General features: G+C 34.9%; 3 protein-coding genes and 1 non-coding gene across 4 annotated transcripts; 2 read left to right on the plus strand and 2 right to left on the minus strand.

The window, feature by feature from the left end:
* The first annotated feature begins 4,463 nt into the window (after positions 1-4,463).
* LOC116121047 (auxin-responsive protein SAUR72-like) lies at positions 4,464-5,092 on the plus strand. The gene has a single exon (XM_031407000.1). It carries the CDS (start codon positions 4,490-4,492, stop codon positions 5,090-5,092), a length of 603 nt encoding a protein of 200 aa, XP_031262860.1. The 5' UTR covers positions 4,464-4,489.
* A 3,419-nt stretch (positions 5,093-8,511) lies between these two features.
* On the minus strand, positions 8,512-9,645 carry LOC116121058. The gene is made up of 3 exons (XM_031407010.1): positions 9,168-9,645; positions 8,948-9,079; positions 8,512-8,857 (listed from the first exon to the last, which is right to left on the minus strand). The coding sequence occupies exons 1-3, from the start codon at positions 9,318-9,320 to the stop codon at positions 8,771-8,773; spliced, it is 372 nt and encodes a 123-aa protein (XP_031262870.1). The 5' UTR covers positions 9,321-9,645; the 3' UTR covers positions 8,512-8,770.
* LOC116121057 (glycosyltransferase family protein 64 C3-like) lies at positions 9,526-10,744 on the plus strand. Its single transcript, XM_031407009.1, has one exon. It carries the CDS (start codon positions 9,534-9,536, stop codon positions 10,551-10,553), a length of 1,020 nt encoding a protein of 339 aa, XP_031262869.1. The 5' UTR covers positions 9,526-9,533; the 3' UTR covers positions 10,554-10,744.
* Positions 10,745-11,211: 467 nt separating this feature from the next.
* On the minus strand, positions 11,212-11,336 carry LOC116121059. The gene has a single exon (XR_004126646.1). It is a non-coding gene; the product is annotated as a small nucleolar RNA snoR77 (small nucleolar RNA).
* Between the last annotated feature and the right edge of the window lie 6,020 nt (positions 11,337-17,356).

Genomic DNA, 17,356 nt, shown 5'->3' on the forward strand with positions numbered 1-17,356 from the left:
CCTCTAGTGCTTAATCACCTAACCTAACATAACAAAGTCAATAATATTGATTATTATAGCTACTTCAATTTAATTTTGGCATGGAAATTGAACCATATACTATATACTCCACTCCACCCATTTTCTCATGTATAAAATATTACTCGACCATTAAGTTTTAGTGCTCTGAATATATTCTTACCCATTTTCAGAATATTCTTTCTCTTATCCAGATTTGACATTCACTCATAATATCACTTGGACATATCCCATTTACAGAACCTTATTATAGGATTACTCTGCTAAGCTTGAGTTGACTTTGAGCCTTCTTCTAACATGAGATCGGTCGTCTTTGTTTTATTATTTTGAGTATTATTTAAAAAAAATTGAGTTGAGTTGTTATTACGAGGATAAGATTTAAAAATTAACAAAAACACTCTTTAACTTTGTTAATTTAGCTAAACTTCCTTTAGAATAAAACATTGAAAATTAACAAAAATACATCCACCCACCCATTAAATACAGGTAGTCGGCCACCACTGCTAGAGGGTGGCCGAGGGGTGTTTTTGTTAATTTTTAATATTTTATTATAGGGAGTGTTTAACTAAATTAATAAACTTAGGATGTTTAAAAATAGTTGAATAGAATATGATTGAATTTTGAGAATAGGGAAGCAAATATGTATTTTGGGTAGAATATGAATAGAATAGAGAAACAAACGTAGCCTAGTTATCCCCTTTTTTTTTTTTTTTTTGACATTTTAATTGTAATAATAGGTGTTATCATTTAATTGGATGATGAACTCATCAAATAAAGAAAATAAAATTGGAGAATATTAATTTGAAGAACAACTTTGGCACTTTCTATCAAAACAAATAGATTCTCAAAATTTGAATAATATATCACTAATACACTCATTGCCTTATGAAATGAACCCTCAAAGTTTAAAAAAAAATTAAATCACTGATACCCTTTTGCCCTAATTCGGTTACATTGCTGTTATGTTTACAAAACACTTTCTTATAAGACTAGAGTTATTATTTTAGCCATCTAATACTAAAATGGCAATATAACAGAGTAAGAACAAAGAGGTATTAGTGTTACAATTTTCAAATTTTGAGGGTTTATTTGATAAAAAGTGTCAAAATTATCATCCAAATGATAAATTCAACAACTTTTTGGGTAGTTTATGATATTCTCTCAAAATAAAATAGATTAGTAAGACTGAGACATCATCATCCCAAACAAGTTTTTTCTGGTTTAGAACTTTGAGACGGAAATTCTATACATAGAAAGGCTGTTTATTATGGTAAAGGAAAATAATACAGTCATCGAAAGTAGCGTACCGAATTTATGTACTAATGACGTGACACAATCCTGATCATTGATTAATTATGAATTGATATTAATCAATGATCAGGATTATGTTACGTTATTTTGTATATGAATTTGATGCGCTCTTTTTGATAACTGTAGAATTACTCTATGGTAAAAATAGCTCGGCTGCAATGGTTCAATCGGGCCAAATCCAGCCCCCATAGAAAGGCTGTTTATCATGTAGAAAGTTGATAGGTCCACTAATTTAGGCCCTTCCTATATTTTGTTATGCATCATAACGTAAGCCCACAAAATTCTAGAATAAATTAATTGATGCTTAATTAAACCATTACCAAACTGGTCTCTAAGTGGGCATTCAGGGGGCGCACCAAGTGGAGTTATCGAGACACATGAACATGATTGTTTTCTTGTAGGTCAAACCCTGCCCTTTGTTTTCTTATCTTAAAATAATGTTTACCCAAAATTTAATTAATTACAATTAGAAGATCCCCCTTCACAAAGATATAGAGCCCCATTCCATTCCATTGACATCTCCAATTATGATCTTGATGCTCGATTTTGACACCAACTATTCACACGTGAGAAATACTGAGTGGGTTCAGAAGTCACATGTGATTATGGATGGATTTAGTTGATTGAATAAGGGGTGAAGAATAATATTTAAAGTGGTTCGGATGCTCACAAGGCAAATCCTACGTCCACTGGTATTGTATTAATGTATGAAGTCAGGTCGCGTTCAACGAGCTGAATTATAGTTTAGAGAATACAAGAGGGAGAGAAAAATATGTTACTTCAAAGTAAAATTAGCCAATTCCACAAATGGAAGGGGAGCCCTCTATTTATAGTGGGATGAATTAAGGTAATGATTACTAAATTTGTGAGTGGGGCAGATGCCGTGCAAATCCTTCTTTGCATCCTATTGCTCACCTGCCCGAGTGATTTCCTCGACTTGTGCAGGGATTGGACACGTGGACATTTTCTAGCCTTTCGCTAATCTGGCGCATACCCACTGCACCGGCAGGGGCATGCTGCTTGTGTCATCACGCGACGTAGCTACACCTGAGCGATTGTAGAACCTTCTTAAGTTTTGACCGCTCTTGTTGACAAGGTCCGACGTCAGTCCTACTTTCTCAGGCATAGCAGTTGAAGAATGAGAAAAGAGAGAATTTTATAGATGGGAAATCAGATTCAATGATTTATAGCCTCCAACTTTTGATCCATTTAGCAGCTTACTATATCATACAAGACAGCTAATTTAGCATTATTTTTTCAAGCTCTTTGCTGGCTGAACCTCAATAATTCAAGTGTTTATCAACTAAACCAAAGAAAAAGTGTTAGTTCCCAGAAAATTCATTCCCATCAATCAATCCTATCCAACTAATTATGGATTATGATAATTATTTATTTAAGTAGCATAATAATGCAATTGGTTGACTCTTCGAATCAAATCTTTTGGGTTTTATAGTACTATAACCCAAACCGTCCATTTGGAAACACATACCATGTTGAAGGTGCACATGTGAAGCACTGAATGATCCAAATATTAATATGGAACCTGGAAATCATGAAGAAAGTAAAATTAAAGTTGGGATTTGGGAATTATTCCATGTTAAAGTTTGTCTCAACTTCAAACAATTAAGAGAACGAAGTGCGGATCACGTTGTCCTTGTTAATTAAATATTAATTATCCCCAAATCATAGCTATTAACAGAATAATCATAATCATAGTCAAATCTATATTCATATTCATATAGGGATACATATACTCCAAGAATGATCTATGTAATATATATATATACTTTGTATTCATAAATCATAATACATTATACATGTAACAAGTTATTGTCACATCGCATCACATGACCCCATGTTATTTTACCCAACTTACCTTTGTTTTCTCATCTGGATTAACTATTAATCCAATTCTACTTAAACAATTCCATGAGCTGCCCTCTTCCTCTTCTTACGCTATTTTTACATTATGTAGATTTATCTATAAGATTTAAAGAGTTACGACCGTTGCGTATTGTTTTATCCATCTCATTTTGTAAGGTTTCATATCTATCTCTTATCCCACCTTGTATACAGTGTTGCTCACAGTGGGTTGCCCTAGTCTCTGCCCAAGTCAACTCCTCTTTTGCTCTTCTTATGATAATTTAGTGCAATATGAAAGAAGAAGCCTCTTTCAAACTTATTCTCACCTTAGTTAGTAAATTCGCGAATTATATGCCCACCCGTATAATTCGCGTATTATTCGCGAACAGCCATATTTTAAAAGCTCAACCGTATTATTCGTGAATTATTCCCGTATCTGAATTTTTGCTGAATTTTTATAAACGTATTTTTCACTATTTTTCATATCATACCCGTAAAATTTTTGTACCCTTTTTTTCTCGTACCCGTATATTTGAAATGTTATATAGATTTTAACCAATTAGCCCATGAAAAGTGTTAAAACTAGAATTGATATTGCCGTATTTTTTACAACGTATTATTGACAATGTGTCGTATTAAACCCATATATACCCATATCGTATTTTTTCTGTATCTAAATTTTATGACCGAATTTTTACAAACGTATTTTTTACCATTTGTCATATCATACTCATAAAATTCTTGTATTTTTTTTTTGTTGTATCCGTATTTACTAACTAGGATTATGATAGACAGCATTGCTCTGTTTGGAACCCCAAAACTTACTATAGTGTGAATATGAATATAAAATGGAATGATATGACAAAATTAGTAGATGATGTTCACATAGGGTTCTCTTGAAATTGTAAGCTGGGTCATTCTCAGAGTTAACCATGAAAGATAAATATTAAAATACAGAACACAGTACGATTGAATTGTACGAGGTACCTTGACTGTTGGGGCAGTTTGCTTTGGAAATTAAAGCAATCACATTCACAGATTCTAATTCTAATTTAAACTCTTCATTAATTATTATTATTATTAGAATCTCAGTACGTGTCATTATTGGCAATCCAAGAGAGAGACTCAGATTTATAAGCTCAGTAACTGACAATTTATGCAACCAAGAGAAGCAACCACTCAAACCCCAACCTCTTTCTCTCATGGTTTTTCCTTTCCTTTAATATTATTTTTGTTATTATTATAATAGTTTTATAACCCTAACACCTCAACCTCTCTATAAAATGGAATCACCCTTATGACATTGGCATTATTAGCAACCAATCGTCAAGGAGAGAGATTTGCAGGTAATCAAATTCAAGCCATGGAGTCCAAGAAGTCTAACAAGATCAGAGATATCGTTAGGCTTCAACAGATCCTCAAGAAATGGAGAAAGCTTGCAAATTCATCAAAAACAACAAGCGCCATCAACAACACCAACACCAATAGTAATAACAATGGAAGTAAAAGCATCAAGTTTCTGAAAAGGACACTATCCTTATCAGATAACCCAGTTCGTGAAGCATCAAGCAATGTTGTCCCAAAAGGGTATCTAGCTGTTTGCGTTGGAGAAGAACTAAAGAGATTCATCATCCCAACTGAGTATTTGAGTCATCAAGCATTTCACATTTTACTAAGAGAAGCTGAAGAGGAATTTGGGTTTCAACAAACAGGTGTTCTCAGGATTCCTTGTCAAGTATCTGTTTTCGAGAATATTGTGAAGCTGGTGGAGGAAAAGAAAGATACGTTCTTCGAGCAGGAATGCTGGTTCAATGTGGATGATAGTAAGAGTTATTGCTCATCAGAATGCCCACTAACTCCATCTCATCATCCTCATCCTCAAAGTCCAATGTGCAGATAGTTTTTTTTTTTTCCCCCCCTTCTCTTCTAAGTCATATTGAACTTTTTGTTCTTTTTTTTACTTCTTTTGTTGATTGCGGCCATGTATGAGAGATAGAGAATGATCAATAAGATGATGTAGAAGTGTAAGAGAACCGCTTGAGAATGAATGAAATTAAAGATACAAACAACTTTATATTCTGCTCCTGCATTATTTCTCTCTTTCTGGCACTACCTGAATTCCTTAATCCACATGAATCTTTGATCGACTTTGTTTGATAGAAAGCTACTCTATTACCTATCCCAATTCAGCCCTATGAACCTTCAACTCAAAATGTAGTTTTCACACAGAGCTTTAATGCATAAAGGTACCCGTAAATATCCAGAAGAGATGATTGCGATCAGGTCTAGTTCCCTGAACACAATTTTGGCTAAATCTGCTGGATTCTAGATAGTTAGGCAATAGGACAGGGCAAAGGAATATACATGTTCTATAAGTCAAACCAGCCCCCTACGTTTTCAATTCTAACATATTATGAGAGGCATCAAATTGATAGAACAGCATCAAACTAATGCAAAGTTCTCCAACCAACTGCATTTCATTTCAGGAATCAGGATGTGCTCACCCATTGGCCTAGAATAATAAAATACCAACCAACAGAGAATATATTAAAAGAAAACGAAGAGGATTATAATTACTTAAAGAACTTCTAGTACCAACTTACCATCCAAAATAGCCTAAATGATGAGCCTAACTAATTGTGATGTAGAAACCATAACCACTGAACTATCATTCAAACAAGTCTTTCAAAATGATTTGTTTAAATATTCTATTCTATTTTCTTTTCTTTATCCCTGTAAAATTCTCAAGATTGAGGTGGGGGAATACGTCTTTTTCATGTCCTTTTCAGCCAGTCTTTTGAAAGTATAGTTTCTCTTTGTAATTGGACACAGACACATTTTCCTCCGTCAAAATAAAAAGACAAAATACCCTGATCGAAGAAGAAGCTGTAGTCTATAGAATTATGATTCACATGGACAAATGTTTTGACTCATAGCAGAGTAGGGCTGAAAACATCACTTCTACACAAATGTTTAACACAAATATTGACAATAAAATGACTTTGTCTTGATAATAGGGGTTTTAGTCATCAACTTCATTAGCTCTGAGAATAAACTATGTATGAAATGCATTAAAGCACAAGTCAGTCAGATTCAGTAATGCGTACTGCACAGATAAATTACTACGGAATCGTCCTCTAGTGAATATGCAACATTTCATAATATGTGATTGCATCACAAGCAAACACGTGCTTGACTTCGTCAAAACTAAAAGGATGGAGAGAGATAGAGAGAGATAGAAAAATGTATTAGCAACCACAGTAAGAAAGTACAGTATCCTATGTGTTTGATTGCGGAAACAAATGTTTCAAAGGTATTGTAATGCATTAAAATATCATCTTATAGCCACTTGCACTCAGATCAAGTAACACTAAGCATTTAAATAGGACAATTTCAAGCTTGATCAATCAATGCACATGCATCCATTGATTTCTAACTACAGGAATCACATGTTAACCATGACTCATCAACCTTCTCTAAACTACCAAACGCTAAGAGGTGTTTATCCACATTATTTTGTGCATAATTTGTGCCCCAGTCAAAAGGCCAGAGTTAGATTCAATAAACAGAAACATTACAAGCCAAACTTTACAGTTTTCATACACTAAGCATCCAGAATTCATAAATGCTTATAGTACACCTAGATTTAGAAATTAATGACACTTGGATCTCTTTAAGGGACTAAATCAGTAACCATGTAGTGCAACAGTCAATTTGTGAGACCTAGTGCCAGTCTGCTAGATATGCATCTATTCACCCTACACATCTCCATTCAGACAATACTAAGAAGAAAAGCAAAACAGAAAGGATAACCCTATCATTCTCCTATGTAATTAACATGAGTATGATCCAGCTCAAATGCCAAAAGTGAAAAGGATTAATGCTATTCCAATTAGGACTTCCACTTGTTAAAAGTATGCCACAAGTTAGCAGGAAAAAAGTAACAACATTATTAAGAAATACGACTTTTTCTTTTGACATCAGCTGATAAAGATTTTATGAAGTTTTAGGATATTGAAAAGAAAATCTACTATAACTGTCACAAACATTTAGTGAAGCTCTAGTAATGAAATTCTTTGACATATCATCTGTAAGCTAATATAACATTTTGATGTGTGATTTTCCTTTTTATAAATTTCTTATCGTTTTTGCATATCAAAGTGTAAAAAGTCTTCATGAAGTAAAGTTGTATTGTACTAGATGGATAAGGTAACATGGGCCATCATGCAATTGATTGCCAAATCCTGGTTTTAAAGAAAGTGCAGATTTTCCAAGTCAAAACAGCATTGCCATATTTTTTGGAGAAAATGGCAAGTAACAAAAAGTAAAGGTTGTTTGCTGACTCAGAAAGCACAAGGGGTAACATCAAATTAGATGATCCAATCAATGCTACCCAAAGTGATCACAGAGGCTTTCCTCTGGGAGCAAAGGCCATTGTTGTCAGTTAGAAAGATAGGTATATCAGGCAAAGGAAAAACTTAAAAGACAGTAAAAAAATATGGTTTTAGAAGCCTTCTGGCATTTGCTGTAAGAAATTTATCAGCATTCACCGACAAGAACAAATTTAATTCCACAAAAAAATTAAAAATAGATACAAATTTCAATGGAGAGCCATGTGTTTGAGAAATGCAAATCTGAACACCCTAATCTGAAACAAGGTAAAGAAACTTTAAAAATAATGATCTGACAAGATAGTGAAGCAAAATAATCCCCGGTGAACCAAAAAACATTGAGCACAAGCAATCTATTCTAAATTAGGTATAAGCTTGGTCAAAACAAATTCATCCAAAAAATTTTACAGAAATTTAATAATATGAAATTCAGGTTTAACTATTTATATATTCCATGTATTTGGATATACATTGAGCTTTTATAATTCTAGAATAACTGATTGATACTTCATGTCATGACGCTGGAAACAAACTTTAGGTGTGTATAAGCACAAAGCAACAAGTTTGAACAAGAACAAATCGAGTAAGCAGAAAACAAAGGTAAATTGCACAAGGGTGTATGTATAATTGCATACAAAAATATTCCACTACACAACTAATTCAAGCAACTAAAGAAAATAGATTTATTGCTTATCTAATGGTTTTAAGGTAAAAAATTGAAGGGTCAGAAGTACATACTCTGGTTAGTGAAATATACATGAATATAAATGGAGCATAATCAAAGGCTGAAAAGATGCACAAATTATGACCAACACCTTTCTGATACGGAGAATAACAATTTTCAAGAAGGAAAATAAGACAGTGGACAATTTTGTAACATGGCCTTGGCCCACCTGGTTCAGCCCACTTAGTTATCTAAAATATTTAATTAAGTCCACAAAAAATGAAAGCCTTTCAACTCTCGTATTCAGTAACTCTCTTTACATCGATAAAGGAACAAATTATATGTGAATGGTGAGGTATTCAACCAATTTTTTACTCTCAATATGCACATTACCATTACATTGATGCCTCTATGAGAAACTTGATTCTCATGAGAGGAAAATTACACAAAGGAATAGAAGAAAACCTGCATGTGAGCTTCTGAAAACAATGAATGTCAACGACAAGAGTACATAGGCTGATAGTTATAGGACTAAATCCTCACCATCATCATAATTTGGGAAGGTCACACATTTGAAAACTTTGCACTTTGAACACAAAACATATCCAACCTGCAGCAAAACAAGGGTACTTGGATTTGATTTGTTTCTGAAAGATTAATTTATTATATCAATTAATAATTGATAGGGGCAGACACTTACGGCTCTACAAGAAGGACAGCGACGATAAATGCGATTATTTTGAGCTTTAACATTGGTTTTTTGCCCTTGACAAAAATCACAGAGCAACCATCCTCTACCATTGCAAGGTTCACATATTATCCCCACATCAACCTTCAATACAACTCAACCGAAAATATGTAAGAATAACCAGGACTGATGACATACAAATTAAGATTCATCAAATCAAAAGTTTTGTTACCTCTTGTGAAAGTGGAGCTGGTGCACACTGGGCTGCGCCAGTGGGTTTCAGTTTTAAATTTAACAAATAATTTGGCCTTGAACTTGACGGCATTATCCGCATAAAATTCATCCTGCCTGGGGAAGATGAAGCTACTGCTAGTGCCTTCACCATCGCCTAACGATACAACCACTCAGTCCCTCCCTCCTTCCATTATCCACATAATCCCAAATAATGAACCTCATTTCGCTACAATATTTCAAAATTGCCACAAGAAAAAAATAACGCAGTTTTACGAAACTGCCACCCCATTCAGCTATTTTTATTTAGTCATTGTATAGCATAGTAGAACACCACCGGCACCGCGCGGGGAGGGGAGGGGAGGGGATGAATCCGATACGCTTTCTTTTCTTTCTGTTTTCTGCAACACTTTATGATACCGTGCTTTCTGTTCGTACACTCTCATCGTCGGACCCATGCCACCTCACAAATCAGCGGGACCTGCGAACACTTCGATGGCACCAGATCACGGTTCTCATCAACGGATACTCAGAGTATCGCATCCCTCTTCTTCAGTCAATAGCCGCCACGTACTCCGCGTCCCCACTGGTGTCCTCTGTGCTAGTCCTCTGGGGAAACCCCTCCACCCCAACCCAAACACTCTCCCAATTGGCCCACAATCTCTCATTCTCCTCCTTGGGCACTGCATCAATCTCCCTGCACCGCCAACCATCCGCTAGCCTCAACACCCGGTTCCTCCCCAGATCATCAATCGGGACCCATGCCGTCTTAATTTGCGACGATGACGTGGAGATGGATCCTAAATCATTCGAATTTGCCTTCAGAGTATGGCAATCGAACAGTGAGCGTTTGATAGGGGTGTTCGTGAGGTCACATGATATTGATTTGATCAGAAAAGAGTGGATTTATACGGTGCATCCAGATAAGTACTCCATGATTTTAACTAAATTCATGATTTTGAAGAGCAGTTATTTGTTTAAGTACAGTTGTGGAGGTGGGAAGGAGATGAGTGAGATGCGAAATATAGTTGACGAAATGCGTAACTGCGAGGACATACTGATGAATTTCGTGGTAGCTGATGTAACGAACGCGGGACCCGTAATGGTGGGGGCAGAGAGAGTAAGAGATTGGGGGGATGCAAGAAATGATGGAGATGGAGATAAAGATAAAGATGGAGGGCGGAAATTGAGGAGTAGAATAAGTGCAGTCGGATTGAGTAGTAGGGGAATGGAACACAGAAAGAGGAGAGGGAAGTGTATAAGGGAGTTTCATAGAGTGTTGGGGAGAATGCCTCTCAAGTATAGTTATGGGAAAGTTGTTAATTCAGTTGGTGAACAAGGTTTGTGTAAGAAAGGAGGCAAGTTGGTGTTTTGTGATCAAGTATAGCAAGGAATAGGATTCACAACTACTGTATTATAAAGCTTCAAAAACTCTCAACTATCAATGTTTTCCATTTTTCTGCAAAAGATAGCAACATCAAAGTTGGATATATTGGGCTGTAATAACTAGTTTTAGAGGCAACGCTAAAGAACAGGCATGATTCAGATAGTATTTGAATATAAAATGAAAATTGATGATTTGCGAGGGTCCAAAATAATCTATTTAGGTGATTAGTAATTTATTCAAATGAAATTAGGTGGCGATTGTATTTTATTATTCTGACTGCTCGCAAGCAGTCGTAGGTACTGCCCAGAGGCGGAGAGGGCTGCTTGGCTGTTTTTGTAACCCATCAAACACACCATGCGGAGGAGAGGGCTGCTTGACTGTTCCTTGTATCAAACACACCATTTGTAACATCAACTGCTTCGCGTATCATCTCATCTCATTTGTCAATTTTACTGTAATAATGACCACAAATTACTTGGATCTGTTGTTTGCAAATGCTTAGCTCCATCTTGTCAGAGATCCTGAAATTTGGTTGATGATAAAGCTGAGATAATTTGAATTATCTGGTTCATGGAAGAAATTAAATACAGAACTGCAATTCAATTAATAAATTCCCCTTTGAACATCTTTAAACCTTTAGTTAATATGATATGAAAAAGATGTGCTTATGCCTACTAGACCAGCTTCAAGGACGAATCTCAGCAAATCTGAAGAGCATAAGCAAATTGATTTACGAGCAGTTTAACACCTCATTTGCCATTTTACATTACAAAGAGGCTGCCTGAATTACTACTCGATTCTATAATTCAAAAACAATATATATGTACCATTCATACCAAATGAATTCGCCACAAACACAAATATTAAGTCGGGGCGAACTTTGGTCAAAAGGGTTGATATAGGGAGCTGCATTCATCACTAAGGCACGGTGATTTTAGCCAAAGAGCCAAACTCCAGCCCCATTTTTATCATATCATCCACCCTATATCAAAATCTATTTTAAAACCATAATTTCTCAAAAAAGAAAAAAGAAAAATGAACGAAACACTTGAAATCACTTTCAGTTAACCATGAAATCGGACGACTTCTACATCGTGTTTGCGTCCGCTGGCTTCCTCTCTGAGCCGCCTTGGCGTAAGACTGCTCATCTCATTGAGGTTTAGATGAAACCCTAGATAAATCTATCGCCACTCAGAGTAGAGGACTAATATATAAGCGGAGCGTGCCCTGATAAAACCCTTTCTTTCAACTGAAAGGACCACTTTGCCCTCACTTGTCTCATTATTCAATTTTTTATTTTTATTACTTTTTTAATGAAATGGCGCAAGTATTGGCATACCCATATAGTCATACGTCTCGATAAATTTTAGATTGTCCAATAAAATTTTTAATCCAATCAAGCCGATCTAATTATTATTAGAAAAAGAAAAAATAAAATTACAGACTTTTAATTTAAATTTTTTAACATTTTATTTTTCCTAAATTACTTATAGCATGGAATAATTAGTGTATATTTAATAAGTGATAAGTTAGTAAGATGAAGACATATTCTTAGATCGTCTTATTTATTTATTTTGTGATTCAGAGTGTAAGGGTCAATATGGAATCTTGAAATTAAAGATAGGGTATATCTTTCAATGGTCACCTCTACTAATAATCGAGAATAATCAAACTTAAAACTTTTGAATAATACACTCAAAAGTCTCTATCGTTTCATCAGACCACCCAAGGGTGGGTAGATCATCTTATTGTCCTTTTCCATTTTATTTGAAAAATAAAGAAGTCGAAAGGTCTATAATACCCTACCATTTCTATAATATTACAACAGTGTTACAGACACCAAAAGTTGGTATCAAAATTTTGCACCAATATACGTGACACCTAGCTTGGATGTCGCCACATAGGACAAGATACAAGACTTTCGTGAATGGACGATCGTCCAACATTTTTGGACGCCCGTCCATATTTTCTAGATGGCCATTCATTCAGGAATGGATGAGGGTCCAGAAAAAATATTTAAAACTAAATTAAAAATCAATGGACTCCTATCCAAATACTAGGGACGAGCATCCAAATTATATGAACGACCATCCAAATAAGCACACTAGATGGACGTCAGTCCATCTACAAGGGACGACCGTCCGCATGAGATTGACTGGCGTCCATACTTAGTCAAAAAAAAAAAAAATTTAAACACATAATTTTAAAATAAAAATGCACACAATATAAACGCTAGTCCATCTAGTGTGGACAGCCATCCCTTGTATATGGACGGTTGTCCGAATTAGATGGACTAGCGTCCATACTTTGTTAATTTTTTTTTTTTAAAAATAAAAATCAATAGCTTGTCTAATACACTTTACAAATAAGCGCCAAAATTTTATGTGAAGTAAGGGGAAAAAAAACTTTCATTTTTATTTGTTTTTCTTCTCTTCTCTTTCGTTTGCTTGTTGTCTTCTGCTTACTCTTCGACGCCGGTTTCTTCCTCAACAGCCAAGCAGTAGCAATTGTTTATAGTTTTTTCACAAGAAAGCCACCTCTTTTTATAGACATACTCGTTTAGCGTTGAAAGGGAAATAAGGAACTCAAACATTTCAAAGCTCATAAGGTAAAGAATTTTTGACTTATTTTATATATTTATTTAGTTTCATATTCTATATTGGATTGAATATCTTTTACAATACAAAATAATTGATAGATAATATTTGTTGGCAACTGTTGTGAACTAGATTCGTGAACGCAAAAACTGGTATTAGTTGTGCATGAAATTACGGAATATGAAAGAGTCCAGTTTGCCTCGTTTCAATGATGTTGAGGTAAATTGTGTTTGAAACTTTAACTTTGTCGTTAACATGATTTTAAATATGTTGTATTGTATTGTTTCTTATGATGTGTTGTATTAGTACATTCTAATTTTATTTATTATAAAACCATTAAATCGGGAAAATGAATGTGATGAATTAGAAGATACAGGATGTGCAGAGGAAGAAGTGGAGCCTCATATTGGAATGGCTTTTAATTTAGTTGATAGTTTGGTGAAGTATTACAGAAGGTATGGGAATAAAATGGGTTTTGAAGCAATGATATGTACGTCAAAGAAAAGAGATGATGGGGCGATGAGATATGTGACAATGACATGTTCTTATTCTGGGAAGGAGAGAAATAAATCCAGAAATACCTTGAAAAAACAACCTGTTGCAAAATAAATTGTAAGAGTCGAATTAGTGTAGCTTTGAATGGTGAATGCAAATGAGAAATTAAATCAATTGTGCTTGAACATAACCATGATCTTACAAGTCCGACGAAAGGAAGATATTTCAAGGTAAACTGAACGATACAACCTTTTGTGAAAATGAAGCTTAAAGTTAATGATCAGGCTGAGATTAGACCGTGTAAAAATTTTTAGTCATGTTCAATTGAGGCAGGAGGTGTAGAGAATTTGACATTTCTATAAAAAGATTGTAGGAACTACATTGAAAAAGTTAGAAGGCTATGACTTGGAGTTGGAGATGCTTCGGTAGTACTCGAGTATTCTATGAAAATGCAAAAAGAGAATTCAAATTTATGGTACATGATTGATGTAGATGAAGAGAGTCGATAAAAGAATGTGTTATGGGTTGATGCTAGATGTAGGGCTGCATATAAAGAATTCGGTGGCGTTGTGACCGTAAAACCCCTCCCTAGCCGGGTATTTCCTAAGTATCCCTTGGCCATTGAGAACCTAGAAAACGCACGCCTAGGAAAGAAGTTTATTTTAAAATCCTATTTAAAGAATAAACTTGCAGTTTAAAACATATATATAGATATATGTGTTTAATTTTTTTTTTCTTAACTATAATGAGTTCATTGTATAATCAAAAAAATATAATTTCCTTTCTTGGAGTAAATTATGAAATCCATAGTAATACTTACTAGAACATACACACTTTTATAAAATTTACTATCAATTTGATTTCTTTTATTAACACAAACATATATACTCCATAATAACATGGACATATTTACTGCATTATGAGATATAAACATAATTACTACACTAAATACTAGCAAAACCATTCAAAAGTCATAATTAAAACATCCCTTCATGCTCATAGCGTCCCTCGGAATCCTCTCCCAGCTTCATGCCTTAATCCTTACCTNAATTCGTATAGCCCGTAAGAATACATACGGATGAGGGCTATACACGAGAGAGAGTACACACACATGGCCAAGGGTTCCGAATCCATGCATCAACCAAGACCGATTGGTAAAGAATAAGAATGAGAAAGAATGAGAAAACATGAGAAAAGAATAAGAAAAGAATAGAAAGAAAAGACGAGAGAGAAAATGCATTGCTTTGCATTAGTGCATATGCATCTCATCCATGAATGTTATCATGATATCTCTCATGGGTGATGAGAATAGAGAGAAAGAAAGAGTAGAAAGAAAGAAAGAGCCGAGAGAAAGAAAGAATAGAAAGAAAGAAAAGAACAGTGAGAATAAGAAACAGAGAAAGAACAAGAGAGATTGAATAAGAGAAAGTGACAAAAGTAAGGAAAGAATTGAAGAGTGATACACGAGGATAGTGGAGTAGAGGATTTACTTACTGAGCATCTTTGTGCTCACCCCATTGTTTTCTATGTTTTTGTAGGACATAGGTGAGGACGTGGTTGGATGGACGTCAGCAAGCAGGGAGACTTGGCTACACTGTCCACTGTATTGAGAGTCTTTTTGTACAAATGATATTGTACTATGTAAAGAATGTATATATTAAGTAAAGAAATTTTTTTTTGGGCCCAACTATTTTGATAAGTATACTTGTATTTCTATTAATATATTATATGAATATGATAGTAGAAAGAAGTCATTACAACATGATTGATGTAGGTGAAGAGAGTTGATTAAAGAATGTGCTATGGGTTGATGCTAGATGTAAGGCCACATATAAATATTTTGGTGACGTTGTGACCTTTGACACAACGTATCTGATGAACAAGTATGATATGCCATTTGCTGCTTTTGTGGGGGTTGATCATCATGGAAATTCGACATTGTTAGGTTGTGGGTTAATTTCATATGAGGACACAAAGACATTTGTATGGCTATTTCGTTCTTGGCTTGAATGCATGGATGTTGCTCCTAATGTAATTATTACTAATCAAGATGAGGCCATGCAAAATGCAATTGAGATTGTTTTCCCCGGTACAAGACATAGGTGGTGTTTGTGGCATATAATGAAGAAACTGTTTGAGAAGTTAAGAGGGTATAACTAATATGAAACTATAAAGTTTACGTTAAAAAATATTGTGTATGATTCGTTGACAAGTGAAGAGTTCGAAGAATGGTGGAACAAATTCATTGATGTGTATAGCCTTCATGAGAATGAATGGTTTTCTGGATTGTATAAAGAAAGAGTACGTTAGGTGCCTGCATTTCTTAAAGATACTTTCTGGGTAGGTATGTCTACTACCCAACGTAGTGAAAGTATGCATGCATTTTTCGATGGATTTGCAAATTCCAAAACAACATTGAAACAATTTGTGGAACAATATGATAATGCATTGGGAGATAAAGTGGAAAAAGAAAGGGAGGCTGATTTTAGATCTTTCAAGTCTTGGATACCATGCATAACTAATTACCCTATTGAGAAACAATTTCAAAATGCATACACAACTGCAAAATTTAAAGAGTTTCAAGAAGAGATTGAGAGGAAGATTTATTGTGAATTATCTTTTCTGAAAAAGTCTGATTCGTATGAGGAGTATCAAGTTTTAGAAGATGTTTGGTTTGGAGACAGTAATCGGCGTGTTCCCTTTCTGGTATACTTTGAAGAAAGTTCATGTGATGTTCATTGTAATTGTCATTTGTTTGAGTTCAAAGGGATTTTATGCAGATATACCATTATTGTGTTGATTCATAAAAGGGTTTCACACATTCTAGATAAGTACATTCTACGGTGTTGGAGGAAAAACATAAAAAGATGTCATACAAAAATCAAGGTAAGTTATAATAGGTAGAGCACAAACGTTGGAGGACAGCGTTTTGAGAAGTTGTCTAATCTAATGCTGACAGTAGCTGATATGGCATCAAACAATGAGGAAGACTATAACATATTGATAGAATTGATGACTGGCATGAAAAATCAGTTGGAGCAGAAGGAAAGTGAGGGAGGGCTTGGTTGTAAAAAGGGGGACAATCCTCCGAAAGAGGGGAATAGTCTAATTATTACTCCATGGGTAGCTCGCAGCAAAGGTCATCCTCCATGCCGAAGAAAGCAACCGAAGGTTGGCGAAATTGTACGTAGGGCTAAAAATAAAAAATTGCGAAAACAAAGACTTGGTATGAGTTATACACCCATTCTGACATGATATTTGTTTTTTAAACATTATTTACTTTAGTTTATAGTAATATTTACTTGATTATTAATGTGTTATGCTACTTTATAGGGAAAGTGTAACACCCACATAGAGGTATGTGACTTTTTCCTTATGTTCTTTAGTTGGTATGTCTTTATAATGCATGAAAATGTAGGAATGAAAGAGTTACAGACTTCGCCGCGGTGAAGGAAGTTCTTCGCCAGGGCGACGTCCTCTCTGTAATTTTTAGCCGTGGCGAAGGAGACAGAATTTTGTTTAGTGAATTTTGGGGACAAACTTGGTTAAGGGCAAAATGGTCTTTCCACCCAGAATTAGTTGGACATGTGGGGAGTGAAAAGTCATAAAAGTTCATGAAGAATGCTTGGATATGAGGTCATTATGGTCACTGCCTAGGGGACATAGATGAAATTTTCATAAAAGTGTAAGGGTAAAATGGGAAACTATACA

This window comes from Pistacia vera, unplaced genomic scaffold, assembly GCF_008641045.1.
Source record: "Pistacia vera cultivar Batoury unplaced genomic scaffold, PisVer_v2 Contig958, whole genome shotgun sequence".
In the NCBI taxonomy this organism is placed as follows: domain Eukaryota; kingdom Viridiplantae; phylum Streptophyta; class Magnoliopsida; order Sapindales; family Anacardiaceae; genus Pistacia; species Pistacia vera.